This window comes from Rutidosis leptorrhynchoides, chromosome 4 (genome assembly GCF_046630445.1).
Source record: "Rutidosis leptorrhynchoides isolate AG116_Rl617_1_P2 chromosome 4, CSIRO_AGI_Rlap_v1, whole genome shotgun sequence".
Taxonomy (NCBI): domain Eukaryota; kingdom Viridiplantae; phylum Streptophyta; class Magnoliopsida; order Asterales; family Asteraceae; genus Rutidosis; species Rutidosis leptorrhynchoides.
The window spans coordinates 145,096,906-145,114,430 of record NC_092336.1 but is presented as its reverse complement, the minus strand read 5'-3'; the positions used below and the strand labels follow the sequence as shown (position 1 = coordinate 145,114,430).

General features: G+C 35.8%; 1 protein-coding gene across 1 annotated transcript; it reads right to left on the bottom strand.

Moving 5' to 3' along the window:
* Positions 1-415: 415 nt before the first annotated feature.
* LOC139840253 (zinc finger CCCH domain-containing protein 30-like) lies at positions 416-4,225 on the bottom strand. Its single transcript, XM_071830506.1, has 2 exons — positions 4,091-4,225; positions 416-2,778 (listed from the first exon to the last, which is right to left on the bottom strand). Exon 2 carries the CDS (start codon positions 2,767-2,769, stop codon positions 844-846), a length of 1,926 nt encoding a protein of 641 aa, XP_071686607.1. The 5' UTR covers positions 2,770-2,778; positions 4,091-4,225; the 3' UTR covers positions 416-843.
* Positions 4,226-17,525: the final 13,300 nt, after the last annotated feature.

Sequence of the window (17,525 nt, the reverse complement as noted above, 5' to 3'; positions counted from 1 at the left end):
TTGGACTACACCAGATACAATACATCGAGTATAGACCTGAATACATCATCGAAAAACAACTAAAAACTCGAGAGATACATTGTTACCAATTGAATTTCGATATTTACTCTATTCATTACACAGTTACCTCCATACAACGTTAGATATTATTCTATACATCAATATCAATTAACTACATGCGGGTTACTGTTCATCAGCTTTCTCTTCAATGTTTAACCCGGCTTATCTTATCGTATATGCATGATGTTTAAAGAAACAAAATTACAAATGTTAGCTGATTTGAATGGTTACCCTTGATGTTGAACTGGTCCGCGCAGGCTCGAGTATATAAACACATAAATATACATACACGAACATACATAAACATACATCAATGTGTGCGTAATGTAAAATTTTATATAGTAATTGAAGGGGATAACATTAAATTTCAAATCATTTCCACATCAGTTATCATGATCCTCACCTTACCATTTAATCTCTATAAAGGCCAAAAAACTTGATCTGCACTTATACATGATTACATGAACAACTTGCACTTTCTAAAGGAAATGGGCAAAGGAGGGAAATTTACTGTTCATAAACATTAAAATTAATATCCATTATTTCTTTTTATGATTTCCTAAACTGGGCTACTTTTTCAGAAGTATCCCCAGATTATGATCTATGAACTTTACTTGTTCTACAATTTCTAACTTCTGCTTGTATTATTATAATTAAATTAAAAATAAAAATAATCCAGGAGAGAATCTTGTGTTTGATCCTCCTTTTGTTGCCAACTTTCATCCAATCCAAAAAATCAAAATCGAAAATCGGAACTTTGTTATTTACCTCCTTTTCAAGATTTTAATTCTGTTGCGCGACGAGTTGATCAAGTTGCATTTGCTCAATCCACGCACTCAATGTAGATTGATCAACTTGTTCAATCTGCCCACCGCCACGGCCATCACCGGAAGATCCTGCACTGCCACCTGAGCCGCCAGACGTCGCCAGCTTTTCCGTCGTCTCTTGAGGCGTTTCTTTCACAAGTGATTGAACCCATGACAGATCAGGCTCCTCCCCGTTATTCAAGGCATTTTCAAACGACGATGAGCTACAAACTTTCTCAAAATCATTAACATTAACACCCAAATCAGCTTGGTCATCACTTGAACCCCATTTTGACCATGGGTCAGCATCAGAGCCCAAAATACTACCGGATCTTGACCCAAGCTCACGTGCGCTCAAACTTCTAAACTGATGTAGGTTCTCACGAGCCAGAATCGAAACCCGAGAGCTCATGGGTGAAATAGGGTCAACGTTTCTAGGAGATTGAACCGAAAAAGGTCCATTTTTTGGAGAGAAATTAGTATTAATCGGTGACAACAAACTCTGCTGTTGCTGAAACTGATTAAAAACCGCCGAATTATGTCTCGGAGAAAAAACCGACTGATCAGAATATCTTGGAGACGAGTTTTCGGCTGCAAAAATGTCATCGAGTTTAGTTGGAGTTAAAATCGCCCGTTGTTGTCTCGATAACTCGTTATAAAGATGAAGATTCAAATCTTGATCGGACGCAATGTCTCTAGCATTAAGCGATGATCTTAAACGGCTCGTTTGAAGATTACTTCCCGGTAGATTCAACGAAGGCACATTCGGTTGAGCCCAATTCATATTCGACATGCCATTTCCAGACAGAGACATGGGTGGTGTAAAGGGGCCAGGCGCGGTCATCATGCTCATGGCGGTAGCAAAATCCATTGCATTCGGACTAGAAGTTGACCGAGGTGACGGGACCGCGGAGCCCGTTGACACGAATAACGGGCGAAGCTCATCTTGTCTGTGAGCAAAGAAACACACGCGTCGGTTACAACCCGACCCGTCTTTACAAAGGCGGGTCCGGTATTGGGCGGGATGTAGCCAACACTCGAAAACACCGTGAGCGTATTCGCACATGTCACCTCTTCGACAGGTCCCTTTTCTGAAATCGGGACATGGGACACAACTATAATGGTACTTTCGTGGGTCCCGTCTACGTGCGTTTTCGCCTGGATGAACAAAAGGGCATTCGGTCCAATCATGAGAATAGGCTCGAGAACACGGACGGATCTTAAACGAGTACATACGGAACTCATCGGTTGAGTAAATGCTATTCTTGATGTCGGGTAATGATGGATCAATCGGGTATTCTCTTTTGGCATCATTAAAACCCGGCGTCTTGGGCGAAAAAACTAAATCCAATTCTGATTCGGCTTCAGCTTCACCGTCATCGTCACCTGCAACTTTAACTTCAGGTTCGGGTGAGGGCAAAACGGTAATTTCATCATCGACTCCAAGAAGCACTTCAAGGGTCTTTTTCATATCTTGTAACTTCGGTGAAACCACAATAACATCTACAGGTCTAAGTCCGTTAGCATCAATCAAGTTCGGGTCAGCACCCGCAGGCAATAACAATTTAACAATTTCAACCGCATTTACGGACCCACCAGAAGCAGCACAATGAAGAGCAGTAGTTTTATCAACACCACACAACTGATTCACATCAGCATTTGATTGTGATAAGATCAGCTTCAAAACATCAATGCTACCATACATAGCTGCCACCATTAATGGAGTTCTGTGTTCAAGAACCATTTGTTTCGACCCTTTTTGACGCCCATACCATAATCCTACTTTATCAAAAACAGATGGGTTGGACTCGATTGATTGCGTGAAGCCTTCAATGTCGTTATTCGCAGCAAGTTCAAGCAAAGTAGCAAAAGAATCCCCGGTTTCAACATTTAACTGGCTCATGTTTACTTACTATCAAAAAAACGTAAAGTTCAACGGTCAACGATCATGTAACACCGAGCCCATGATTTTGATCTGTTAAAATATACAAAACAAGATAAAGATCAAAACTTTTTGATAAACCCATCAATAAACATGAACTAGAATGTCAATTTTGGGATGTTTGGATCAGTAAACAAATACTTCACCAAATAAAATAGGGAAAAAGGTCAAATGTAAAAGCAAAGTTGCTTAGTGATAACAAATGCATCATATAATATAAACAAATTGAAGATGTAGACAAGATGAAATTGTAGTACAAAAATAGATAAAAATAAGTTGGGGCCAGTGGTGGAAGATCATATGGCACTTGAAAGATAATGAAGACAAATTTGTTGGTATTTAGAATTGCATGATTGATCACCAAACAAACCACTAAAGTTTTCCATAAAACAAAATAATCATGTAGTAAAAAAAAAAAAAAAAATGTAGTAAATTTCTTTTCTGGGATTTCTTTTTTGCTTTTATTTGATAAAAAAATCAATCAAATCAAATATGCACTATTTTGAATCCCTAATTTTTTGTTATTCATTTCCAAGACATAATAGCATGCATGTATGAATGTATCAATTGGTATTTAAGAAAGTTGGCATAAAGTCAAAATCATATATAAAGCTCAAATTTTATTACTACTAAAATTAAGAACATATAAATCTGTAAACACAAAATCCATGAGATAGCTAACTAAATTAATGAAAAATATAGCCTTTTTGATTTAATTAATCCCTGATTTTTGGTTATTCATTTTCAATTTTCAATAAAGCATGCAGCAATTAGTTCAACAAAGTTGACTCAAAGTCATAATCAAAACAGAAGGTTCAATCGTTATTCACAAATATATAAAAAATAATATTTTTTCAGAAAACTTTATTAACCCGAGAAATGGAAAAAAGTACAAAACATGTTGTAACACAAGCTTATCAAGTTGTACTTTTTTCTCTTAAAACAACGACAGTGCTTCATCAATGCCATATTTTGACAAATACTCCGTATAACACAAAAATCACATTTTTCAACTGATCAGAATAATAAATAAACTTCAAAAAATCACAGCAAAATAAAAACATGCCAAAAGGGTGTTCCAAAAAACTGCAAAAAATAATGGTAAGAAAAATTTCATCTAAAAAACAAAGTTTGCATATTTTAGTGTGTGTACCGACGAATAGATATAGAAACAGACTTCAAAAGGGTAGTCAAAATTGAAAGATTTATGAGTTAAAACCTAAAATTATACAAAGTATGAAGAAAAAAACAGATACTTAGCCGGAAAATAGTACAAACTTACCGGAAATTTGATTTACTTAGTCATCGGAGGGTTTTAATGGGTTTTCAGATCTAATAATCAAAGATGTGAAAGAGTGATAATATAATCAAAAAGTTGTGATTTTTATGAAGGGGTTTTGTTGATCAGAAGAAATAAGCTTCTTCTCCATTTTCTATGTTTCTCTCTATTTCCCCTCTTCTTCAACTGAAATAAATTAGTACGGAGTACAATGAAATGAAATTTTATATATGGTCCATGATTTTTGAAACATGTTTACTTTATACCAATAATTTTGGAAAATGATAATGAAGCCCCTCTTTGTTTCTTTAACAAACAGTATTTACTTTCAGAAGCTAAGATTGAAATTTTATATACTGATAACACAAAATAATACTTCTACTATCTACTATATTTACTTTTACTATATCAATATAAAGTAAAAGTAAATGTTAACTAAAATAGAAAAATTAAATATAGATGAATATTTAACTAATCAATTCTTATCAATAATGGTTAACGTAAGAATTATTAACGTAAGGTGAATAATTATTTTTAAGATAGATACAAATAATAATAAATAATAATGTGAATGTGAATATTTTTAGACAGTTAAAATACTATTAAACAATATACATTATTTATCGATGTACCACAAGCATGCAATTCATGTTAAATCGAAATTTATCGACTTAATAGTTTTTAATTTAAGGAATATTATTATATTATATAGAATGACAGTAATCTTTTTTGCTTAATTTTGCTCTTTCGATTAATTACATATATACCAAGCAATGACACGTACCATCATAAGTTGCAAGGTGGCTTCGCCATTGTTTATTGTTATGGAGTTATATATCTACATTATACGAAGATCTTTATGTTGGTATGTTTTCAAGACTTTGTTATCTGACTAGTTTTAAAAAAAAGAAGAATTTACTATATTTATTCTACATTTGTAATGAATTTTGTTAACAGTAAAGGAGATATAATAATAAACTATTTACATCATTTAATGTTAAACTAATTTCTTCAAACCTAAAAACCTAATGTCATTTTGATCTTTCAATTACATTAACGATGTTGTTAAAGATAAATGTATTGTTAACCGGCCAAATAGTATTTTAATGCTTCGTATATTTTCATTGACTAATTATTCGTCAACTACATTCACTTAACTTGCTCAAATTACTATATCATAATACTAATAATATTGCATATAATATAATATACTATAATAAACACCAGAAAGTCATAAATTCTAGTAAATGGTCAATTTAAACAATAGTAATTTTATGTAATACAACAACAACAACAACAACAATACCCAATCCCACCAATGTGGGGTATGGGGGAGGTTGATCGTAGACAATCCTTCCTCTATCCTAGAATAAAGAGCGATCATTTCTCCACCCCGAGTGTAACATTCCCAAGAGTAGAGAAATTCCTTTCTCTCTATATTCGTCAGATAGAGAGATTGCTTCCAGGGACCTCCGGCCAGAAAGTAAAAAAAAAAAAAAAAAAAAAAAAAAAAAAAAAAAAAAAACGATACAAACGAGACGCCATGAAAATGGTGAGATCAAATCTTCATGGGTTTTACATCATGCCTGGGGTTTAATTTAGGCTCTAAGTGGCGGTAAAGTCGCCAATAAATCGATGCTTGCCGTTGACTCACTTAGTAGAGCCATAAAATATATATATATATATATATATATATATATATATATATATATATATATATATATATATATATATATATATATATATATATATATATATATATATATATATATATATATATATATATATAGGAACGTACCTTAGACTGCCGTGCGAAGCTCAAGAGATGACGGGAAATGCTACACTACATACCAACATACAGTAATTTTATGTAATAACAACAACAAAACTCAAATTTATAAAAGTGAGAAATAGAAAGGTAAAATGTAGACAATCATTCCTCTATCATAAAATAATGAGAAGTCATTTCTTCACCTGGAGTGATATACTCCAACAGTATAGAAAGTCCTCCCTCTCAATATTCTATGGATAAAGAGATTGCTTTCGAACGTACCTTCGGCCAATAAGTATGTTAAAAAAAGTGTGAGATGTCATGAAAATAGTACAATCAAATTTCCATGGATTTTAAACGTGCCTGAAATTTAAATATAGACTTTAAGCGATAGTCAAATCGCCAATAAATCGACGTTTGTTGTTGACTCGATTTATACATAGTATATATATTGAGGTAATCTATCGATAAAAGGGTAGTTAGCATCATATTTTGGAAATAAAGGGTAATTTTATTTAGGCTTCTAATAGTTGAGGGGTTATACTTGTATTTTATCTTTACATAATGCCCTCCTTTTATTTTTGTTGAAAGAAACGCCTGCCCAATAAAAGCGGGATTATGTATTTCTTGTCTTTTTTCCACTTTCTATTTATTATTTAAATTCTTTAATTATCTTTTTTGGGATTATTCGTGACCTAATTAAATCAAAAAATTCCAACAAACACAATAACAATGCATTTATCCTTGGACGGAACTAGGATTTTTTACCGGAAAGAAAAAAAATAAACCGTAAAAAATTTTCTGGACAAAATATGAAGGTTTTTAGGCAAAAGTTTTGATATTTAGGCAAATTATTAAGGTTTTTGAGCAAAAGTTGAATATTTTTGTGCAAAATAAGGTTTTGGGGCAAAAATTAGAGAATTTTGGGCAAAATTTGAAGGTTTTGGGCCAAAATATGTATGTTTGGGGGCAAAATATGTAGGTTTTAGGACAAAAAAAAAAAAAATCATCGGAGGCAAAGTCAAAAAAATCCAAAATTTTTACACTGAAAAAAATTCCACCGGGGGCGAGCCCCCCTCTGCCCCCATGTAGTTTCGCCTATGCTTGCGTTGCGCCGAGTTCGTGACTGGCCAGTGAATTTTCAATTGTAACAAACATTACATGTACAGATAGTTGTTAAGTTTCGAATACAATCATTTTATAATGTTAATTGTGACAAGGGTAGTGCAGGCGCATCCTGCTGCTCAGCCGATGCCTCAACATCCGCAGGCAATTCTGCTAGGTAATCCGCAAGTATTTGACCCTTAACCGCGCTTCGTGAAGAAAAATTTATTTCGTGTTCTCCTAACTCAACTGCCCATTTAGCCATTCGGCCAGAAATCTCAGGCTTATATAGCACCTGAAAGAAAAATGATTGCTTTAGTCAATGCGGTAGCCCCGGACATTGCCGCAAATTAGGCATTTACCAACCTGCTTGATCGGTTGATCAGTTAGAACTACAATTGGATGTGCTTGAAAGTACCGGCGCAAACGCCGCGCCGTGTGGACTAGCGCGTATACTAGCTTTTCTATTGGTGAATAGTTTACTTCGCTTGCCGTCAGCGTCTTGCTTACGAAGTAGACCGAAATTTGCGTCTGATAAAACCTCAACGTTACTTGTCTACGAAATAAATAATTCATATAAGTAAAAGAGAATTGATTACCTTTCCGCGATCTGCGATAAGAACGGAGCAGATAGCTTCTTTCGATGCCGCAAGGTATAGCGTAAGCGTTTCTCCTGATGCCGGCGCGGTGAGTGTTGGTAACTCAGCGAGCACCTTCTTCATCTCCTGAAAAACCGATTCTGCTTCCTAAGACCATGCGAAATCTTTTTTCTTTAAACAATTCTTCAAAGTATTGAAGAATGGCAGCTGCCTTTCTGCGGCTTTCGACAGAAACCGCGTAATCGCCGCGAGTTTTCCGGTTAGACTCTGCACATCTTTCTTTGTTCTTGGAGATGGTAAACTATCAATGGCCTCAATCTTTTTGGGATTCGCCTTTATTCCCCGCGCCGTCACCACATGACCTAGAAACTTGCCTTCATCTTCCCCAAAACTGTATTTGAGCGGGTTAAGGTTCATGTTGATCCTGCGCAGAGACGCAAACGTTTCTAGGATGTCTGCGAGCATTTCTTCTTCGGTGTTACTTTTAATTACCAAGTCATCGACGTATGCTTCAAGATTTCTACTAATTTGGTGCTTGAAGGCTGCGTCAATTACGTGCTGATAGGTTGCGCCTGCGTTCTTTAATCCGAAAGGCATCTTCGTATAACAATAAATACCATGCGGCGTATGAAAAGCAGTTTTGTCCTCATCTTCTGCAGCCATTAAGATTTGATGATAACCCTTGTACGCATCCAGAAAACACTTGTACCGAAAACCTGATAATGATTCTACCTTCCAGTCTATCTCCGGGAGAGGGTAGTTGTCCTTGGGGCACACTTTATTGATGTCTTTAAAATCGACACACATCCGCCAATTGCCGTCAGCCTTTTTCACCAACACAGGATTAGAAACCCATGTCTGATACCGCACTTCCCGCAGAATGTTTGCTTTGACAAGGTTATCTACTTCTGCGCATAACCAATCACTGCGCTCAAGAGCAATATGCCGCTTCTTTTGTCTAACGGGTGTGAGTGATGGATTAACATTCAACTTATGTTCCGCAATATCACGCGGAACCCCAGTCATGTCTGATTCTTGCCATGCGAAAACATCTGCGTTTGCGGATAATATTCCATGCAACTTAGCCTTAGTTTCGGCTGACAAGTCTGCGCCGATTTTGATACGCTTATCCGGGTGCAAACGGTTAGCTATGACCGTACTGCTTGCAAGTTGTTCTCCCATGCTGGGAACGTTTACAGGCACCACTGAACCACATAACTCGGTTGTTTGATGTGACGCAATCGTAGCAATTCCTCCCATTGTAGGAAACTTAATCAAGCCATGCACTACCGATGGTATAATATTAAAACGTCGTATGAAATTTCTCCCTAGTAGCGCATTGTAACGCGAAGTCGAACGAACCACATAAAAGTCAACTAACTCGTGTCTGACCAACTGCGGATTCTTATCGTTCGCAAGCTCTATTATTAGCTCTATCCGGCCTAGCGGCCATGAGCTTTATCCAGAGAACCCTGATAGCGTAATATCGAGCTGGCGTAACTGTGCTTTAACTTCTGCAGGAAGGAAACGATAGCAATGCTCATACATAATGTCGACGCCACTTCCGGTGTCAACATGCATGCGTTTGATCTGTATTCCGCAATTAGGAATGCGACACTTGATGATAATGGGTTCGTTAACTGTGTCGATCGACATTACGGGAGGGAATGAAATTGGAATGAGCTCCCAATCCTAGTAGTCGTTGTATTTTCTTCGCTGGCCAACTTTGTCTGCGTCAACCATATTGATGGTTACATCGGCGCTTTTAGTTTTATCTGTTTTTTGCCATGCGAACGTTTTGGCTTTTGAACTCTCTTCTGCGGCCTTTCCCTTATCTTTCTTTGGCGGCTTGAGATGATCTAATTTTCCTGCGCGTAGCGCTTCCAGCACTCGCTCCATTAAATTTTTACACCGATTGGTGTCATGGCCGTGATCGTCATGGAACTCGCAGTATTTTGTTTTATCCGGCTTGTCAAATTCTGTCAGCGGAGTTGGAACCGCAAAGGTTGCGCATACTGGTTTGGTTGTCAAAATTTCTTTTGGTGTTTTAGACAAGCTTTTGAGCAGCGCATAATTCTGATTATTAATACTGCGCTGATTATTGTTTCGAAAACCACCACTTGCTCGCCCTTTATCATTTCTTATAGGACCACCACTAGGGTATCTTCCGCGATAGCTGTTACCGCGATTTTGATCGCGCGAACGATCATCATCGTCTTTCCTTTCGTTGCTTGAGCTAGCTGTTGGAATATCATTATCTTCGCCACTCCGCATATAATCATGGCATTCATTAAGCGCTTCAGCGTAAGTTGTTGGCACTGTATGGCGCAGACGCCTTACCAGCGTTGGATGACGCTCTGTACTTATACCATGTATCAGCCCAGAAATCTGCTGTTCTGGCTTTAGGTCCGGTATGCGCAAGCACTCATTAGTATATCTCGTGAGAAATTCTCCCAAAGATTCCTTGGGTTTCTGCACAATATCGTGACATCCAATGTGAGTGTGTTTACGCTGCCTTTAATTTTGATACTGCAGCAAGAACTTCGTACCCAAATCCATGAACCCGAATATGCTACCTGCTAGAAGTTTATTGAACCATTCATGCGCAATGCCCTGCAACGTCATGGGAAATATCTGACATGCAACTGGGTCAACCCTCCCTTGGGTGCGCATCGCATCTTCGAAACGCTGCAGGAAATCATCTGGGTCAGTCAAGCCATTGTAGGTACCTAACGTGTGAGGTATCTTTGGTGCTGATGGAAACGGATACGCGGTTATATGCGGAGGAAACTTGTCAAAAGTAGCTCAAAGGGCGGTTTAACAGGATCCCCTTTGAGTCTTGCGAAGAAACGCTTCATCATATTCTGAACAAAATCAGGTTACAAAAATAAGTGGACCATGTCAGGAGGTGCCGCCTGCATAAATTGGCTTGCGAGATTCGCCTGTCCCTGAATATTTTGCCAAGGTTGCCCCAGCGTCTGCGGATATAGCCAAGGCTGCTGCGTTGGAAAAGAAGGCAGGCTTGACGGCGCAGAGTATACGGGTAGCTGAAAAGGTGCCGAAACCTATGGTGCAGATGCCTGCGACAGCTGAGGATATGTCATTAAGAGCCCAACTGTATGCGCAGTACTTTGCTATTGCGCAGTGATTGGCGTCCAATGAGAGTTTGCGTCTGGAACGACACCAAACCCCCAACTATTAAGTAATGCATGCGCATCCGTAGGGGTCAGAAACTGCGATACTGGATGCGGCGGTTGCCAAGGTTGCAATGGTGTAAACGACGAATTTTGCTGAACACTTTGCGTCTGCAGAGGGATTGAAACCGTGGTACTGTAAATAGGTACCTGACCGCAGCATACCACATGCGGACCTACTGTTTCACCGCTAGTGCCTACCAAGATGACCCATGGATCCACCGAGGAAAAATCCAGCGATAATGCTAAAAACGAACATATATTTCATAGCATTATCCTTCAAGAAAGACGAGCTTTTAGTTGCAATTGTTCTATTTACAAGTGATATTCGTTTAAATAATAAAAGGTGAAGACAAAAGACAGATTCGACGAATTGAAGACGCAAACGACCAAAAAGCTCAAAAGTACAAAGTACAATCCAAGAGGTTCAAATTATTGATGAGAAACATCTAAAAATTACAAGAGTACAAGCCGCAAAACGCAAAATACAAGATATTAAATAGTACGAAAGGACGTTCAAAAATCCGGAACCGGGACCAGAGTCAACTCTCAACGCTCGACGCAACGGACTAAAAATTACAAGTCAACTATGCACATGAATATAATATAATATATAATTAATTTCTTAAAAATTATATATATATTATATATTGATAGTGCTCCAAATGAACATATATTTAGTATCAATATCCCTCCGATATGTAAAGATTTCAGTTGCAATTGTTCCATTTTCATGTAATATTCATTTATATTAAATAAGTGCGAAGACAAAAGGCGAAAACAACGAATTGAAGACGCAAAGGTCCAAAAAGCTCAAAAGAACAAGATACAATTAAAAAGGTTCAATTTATTGATAAGGAACGTCTAAAAATGACAAGAGTACAAGTTACGAAACGCAAAGTACAAAATATCTCAGCGTACGCAAGGACGTTCGAAAATCCGGAACCGGTACATGAACCAACTCTCAACGCTCGACGCAACGGAAAAAAAATTACGAGTCTACTATGTATATAAATATAATATAATATATAAATAATTATAAAAATTATTTATATATTATATATATTTAAATAAAAACCGTCGGCAGCCTTGGATCTTGAACTTGTGGGCTGGTTTTGGAACCTCCGCGACTTGCGGAGCTGGAAGGCCAAAATGGCCGCGACTCGCGGAGCAGTGAATTTCAGTTCTGGCTATAAAAGCTCTCGAGTTCTGCATGTAAAATATATAAAAAAATAAATAATAATAATAATACTCCCTAGTATAATATAAATAAATATATATATGTGTATATAGTATAGATTAGTGTTATATTAGATTAGTTTGGGTTATGTAAAAGTTATTTTTACGGGTTTTTAAAGTCGAAGCTCTGTCCGTGTAACACTACGCGATAAATAATCAATGTAAGCTATGTTCTCCTTTTTAAATTAATGTCTCGTAGCTAAGTTATTATTATGCTTATTTAAAACGAAGTAATCATGATGTTGGGCTAATTACTAAAATTGGGTAATTGGGCTTTGTACCATAATTGGGGTTTGGACAAAAGAACGACACTTGTGGAAATTAGACTATAGGCTATTAATGGGCTTTATATTTGTTTAACTAAATGATAGTTTGTTAATGTTAATATAAAGATCTATAATTGGGCGTCCCTATAAATTACCATATACACTCAATCGGACACGATGGGCGGGGTATTTATATGTACGAATAATCGTTCATTTAACCGGACACGGGAATGGATTAATAGCCACTAGAATAATTAAAACAGGGGTGAAATTACATTCAAGGGTAATTGGTGTAATTGTTAACAAAGTAGTAAAACCTTGGTTTACACGCAGTCGATAACCTGGTGTATTCATTAAACAAAGTATTAAAACCTTGTTACAATTCGAATCCCCAATTAGTTGGAATATTTGACTTCGGACATAAGGATAATTTGACGAGGACACTCGCACTTTATATTTATGACTGATGGACCGTTATGGACAAAAACCAGATGGACTTATCAAATAATCCAGGACAAAGGACAATTAACCTATGGGAATAAACTAAAAATCAACACGTCAACCATCATGGTTACGGAAGTTTAAATAAGCATAATATATTTTATTACATATTTCTTCGTACTTTTATTTATTGTCATTTTAATTATTGTTATTTATTTTATATTGTTATTTAAATATCGTCATTTACTATACGCTTCACTTAAAATATAAATCGACAAACCGGTCATTAAACGGTAAACCCCCTTTTATATATTATTATATATATTTTGTACAAATATAGTCGTTTAAAAATATAGTGTGCAATAAGCCCGCTCCCTGTGGAACGAACCGGACTTACTAAAAACTATACTACTCTACGATTAGGTACACTGCCTATAGTGTTGTAGCAAGGTTTAGGTATATCCCATTTGTAAATAAATAATTAAAACTTGTGTAATTTGTAACGTATTTCGTAGTAAAATATAGTACTATCACGTACCCCTCCGCTACCACATCAAGTTTTTGGCGCCGCTGCCGGGGAGTCGGCGAAACTTTATATTTTTAATTTATTTTTGTATATTTATATTTTATTTTTAGAAAAACAATATAAAATCTAAAAAAAAAAAAAATTTAAACACCGAAAAAAAAAAAATATATATATATATATATATATATAAATCTGTTTTTATAAAATATTTTCATTTCTATTTTGGTTTTTTTTTAAATATAAGTGTTTATTTACTATATAAAAATATTTTGTAAAAATACAAAACAGAAAAATAAATAAAATAAAAATAAAATAAATACGTTGAACCTGTAAAACTGACCTGTCACGTTTGAATTTTGAACCCCCGCGACTCGCAGAGGTTTTGAACTGGGAACCTCGCGACTCGCGGAGCCGCCCAGACAGGTCACACAGAATTCGCATTAATTACGGGTTTTTATTATTATTATTTAAATTAAACCCTAATTAGGGTTATATTTTTATATAATTTAGTTTAGTTTATTTATTATTTTATATTTTTATATAATTTAGTTTAATTAATTTATAAACTTAATATTTTTATAAAATAAATAATATAAAAATAGTATTTTTATAAAAATTGTACTTTTTACAACTTTAAGATTAATTTTATATTTTGTACCTTTTTATTTGTTTTAGCGTAATTTTTGTATTTTTCGCTCGAATTTAGTTTTAAGATATAGTTTTTGCCGTAGTTATTTTTATTTCTAGATTTTTAGGCTTTGCCGTAAAATCCCTTAAGTGCTTTTTCTTTAGACTAAGATTTAGGTGCTTTAGAATTTTGCGACGCCGTTTTTATATTTTAGTACCTTTTTAAGTTATTACCATTTGTGATATAGTTTTTCTTTTAAGCTTTAATATTTTTAGACGCAACTTTTAATTCTTAGTTTTTAATTCTTTTTTAAGTTACGACGCGCTATTTTCTTATTTTTATTTTTCAACGTTTTTCGACGCGCATTGTTTTTCTTTCTTATTTCTCGACGCTTTAGTTTTTAGGACTTAAAAATTTTCTCTATTTCTTATCTAATATCTCAAACGGAAAGAAAAATTATTTAAGCGGTTAAATTAATGGACGTTGACATTTTTCTGCTTCGTAGTAATAGTTGGATTTGTTAGTGGCTGAGTTGTGGCTTTTCCGATTTAAAGGTGCCTGGCTCCCTGCTACATCTTTTGGCTATTCGAAACGTGGGCAAAAGCAGAAAAGTCTATTAATTGGACAACTTATATAAGTTTTTCTATTTTTATAACTAATAGGATAATTAGTGAACGCACCACATTGTAGCTAAAAATTTGTCCATCGCAATAAAATGGAAAATTTTGAAAATAGGGCCTTGGAAACTCTTTTTGAACTCCAAAATCAATTAAATCAATACCCTCAAACGAGTGTTGATAACAATTCATTCGGTCAATCTTGGATCGCGAACGACGAAACAATAACTGGTTGTGAAATCTGTGGAGATTATCACTCAACATGGGAATGTTACTATTACGTTCCTATGGAAAATTACGCACCCACGGAACCTGAATGGAACGATTACGAAGAACACAATTCAAATTGGGATTATTCCCAAGAATATATCCAAAGTCAACAACCAAAAGACGAGGAAAATTACGTGTCCGAAAATTCTTTAAACATTATAAAAATCAAACTCGAAGAACTCGATGCTCAAAATGAACAAATGAGAGAGTTTGTAAACCGGCAAGCTGAAACTCTATCAAATTACACACCTGTTGATCTGAGGAGACATGTTCAAAAAAATCCCATATCATCGAATTTTGATGAATTCGAGAGCTCCGAAATCACCAACTACCCCGATGATACTTTTTATTCAGTCTTACCAATTTCACAACATAATGACACATTAGCCTCTACCGACGAAATCATCAATCCATTAATGGATGATGAAGAAGAAGTAAGGGTGACAAATTGGTACTCTTGGGAAAACGATAACGTTGAAAATTTTACCCCCGAGGCCAAACCGAACTTCACCATTCCACAACCTTCCAACCCAATATTCTCAATAGACGAGTCATCCACCGGAAATGAACTACGAGCTGTAATAGATAATGACACCTCGAATTTCACCCAATTGGGTAATAGAGGTGAAAACTTTGACGTCGAGAATAAAAGGAAGGAAACGTTAGAAATTGTCCACCCTATAATATGTATGTCGGTGTATATCGATCCATTTGACCAAGAACCAGAAAAGAGACATATCCATTTACTAAAAGCTACACTTAAAAAAGAATTAGTAGTGACGATCGGGTGGGTCTAAACTTTAAACCCATTAATATATTTTATACCACCCGAGATGTAAATAACTGGCTCACTATTTTAATTCGTGGAACTTATTCTACCGACTTCACATGTCGTCAGCTAAGTGTGGGGAAGTCTAACCCCACTTAACGTTAAATTAGGGGTTCGGGTTAGTGCATAACTCGTTAATAAAATTGCATGATGAGTTAGGGTAAAAGACGTATTTTCAAAACTTAGATAACAGTTCAGAAAAGCAACCGTTTTTGAAGAAAAACATGTGTGATAAAACAAGAAGGAATGAACGATGAGGTGCACCATCTATCATCCTACAATTTTATGGTATCTTTAACTACTTTCTACACTAATCACCCTCATGAATTTATAATTATAGTCTGATTTCATGCAAATGAGGGCATTGCATGATCTTAAGTGTGGGGAAGGGTTATAAATTCTCTCGGGTTTACACTTGGTTTTATTTGCCAAATTTTGTGAAAATTTGAAAAATTTTCAACTAAATGAAGTCAAAATCATGTTTATACATATTTATGAACGATGAAAACTAGGTGTTAATACCGAAATTATCGTTACCTCGGAAAGGACATAAATTGAAAAACACCCTAAAACGATTGAATTCACTTAAAATGGAATAAAGGAGAATAAAAAGGCAAAGAAAGAAACTAAGTGTGGGGAGAATGTGCCAAGTTATTCAATTAAAAACTATCTATCACATGTTTCTGTAAAGTTTATTGCAGGTGCTTTTGTTTTGGACTAAATTAACTGTTTTACCCGATTTACTGTAATGAAAGATGAATCTACACGATGAATCAATTCCATCATTAAAAGGAAGTAAAGTCTTCTGAAAAAGACACGCGCTTCTTGATTTAGGTCAAGAAGTTGTCGTCCAGACCAGCTGTAGGTTGACGAAAAATCTAGAAAAGTCATCACTAAAATCAGCAGAAAATCCACGGACCTCAGCATCAAACAGGGTCGCCAAGTGGTCAGATTTATCCTAACCATGAGAAGGATTTATCTCGTACAATGGGGAGGCACCGTGCAAATTAGCTTGATAAGACTAATGAATCAGATCCCCAGAAAAGGATAATCTCCTTAAAGATTAAAAATCAGCTTTTAAGACTGATAATACTCAATCCTAGAGATTGACCTTAAAGATTGAGAATTCAAACTCATGGAATTCGATGATATCTAAACTCGAGCATGAACGAGAAAATATTTTGATCAAAAATACAAACCGATTTGTTTTCTGAAAAACCATTTTCAATGCGTTCATTACCATTGAACGTAAAATCCTAAGAAATTCACCTGGAATTCATTAGGTCACCTGAACCAAATCGGGTGTCAACCGTAAGAACGGTGGTTGCATAGCATGGTCGGAGACAGGACCTTTTGCCAAGACCGAAAAGCTATAGGGTGATCTTTACTATTGCTCCTACAAAGGATAGTATTGCATCCGACACATTAAAGACCATAATCAAAAGCATGTCACGGGACATTGCCTTAACAGTTGCTTGTTCATCGCTTTCCTTTACAACCGGACGGTAGTTTACCGAAAGGTAATATACGGGACAAGTAAACTGGACGTGTTGCTTTCCTAATACAAGGTTAGCAAGTGGGTGACACAAAACCATAAGTTTTGAGCTAAAATTTTCAAATCTGAAACCCACCAAACCACAAAAATATTTTGCAAACACCGGTGAAGGGTTATTCCGGAAAACCTGTCTAGGGTAAAATCTAGCATGAATTTTCAAAAGATCAAATGTTTTCATAAAGATCAAATTTCCTAACGGATCTAAATTTTCATAGTCATGTGGGACTGTAAACCACAAATGCTACTATCATTGTTTATACCGCCGTATCAAAATCACTGATGTACAAAGTGTGAAGAATAAAGAAGTGATTCTAGTGTGTTTTATTTCAAGACTGTATTGCTTGAGGACAAGCAACGTTCAAGTGTGGGGATATTTGATAGTGCTCCAAATGAACATAT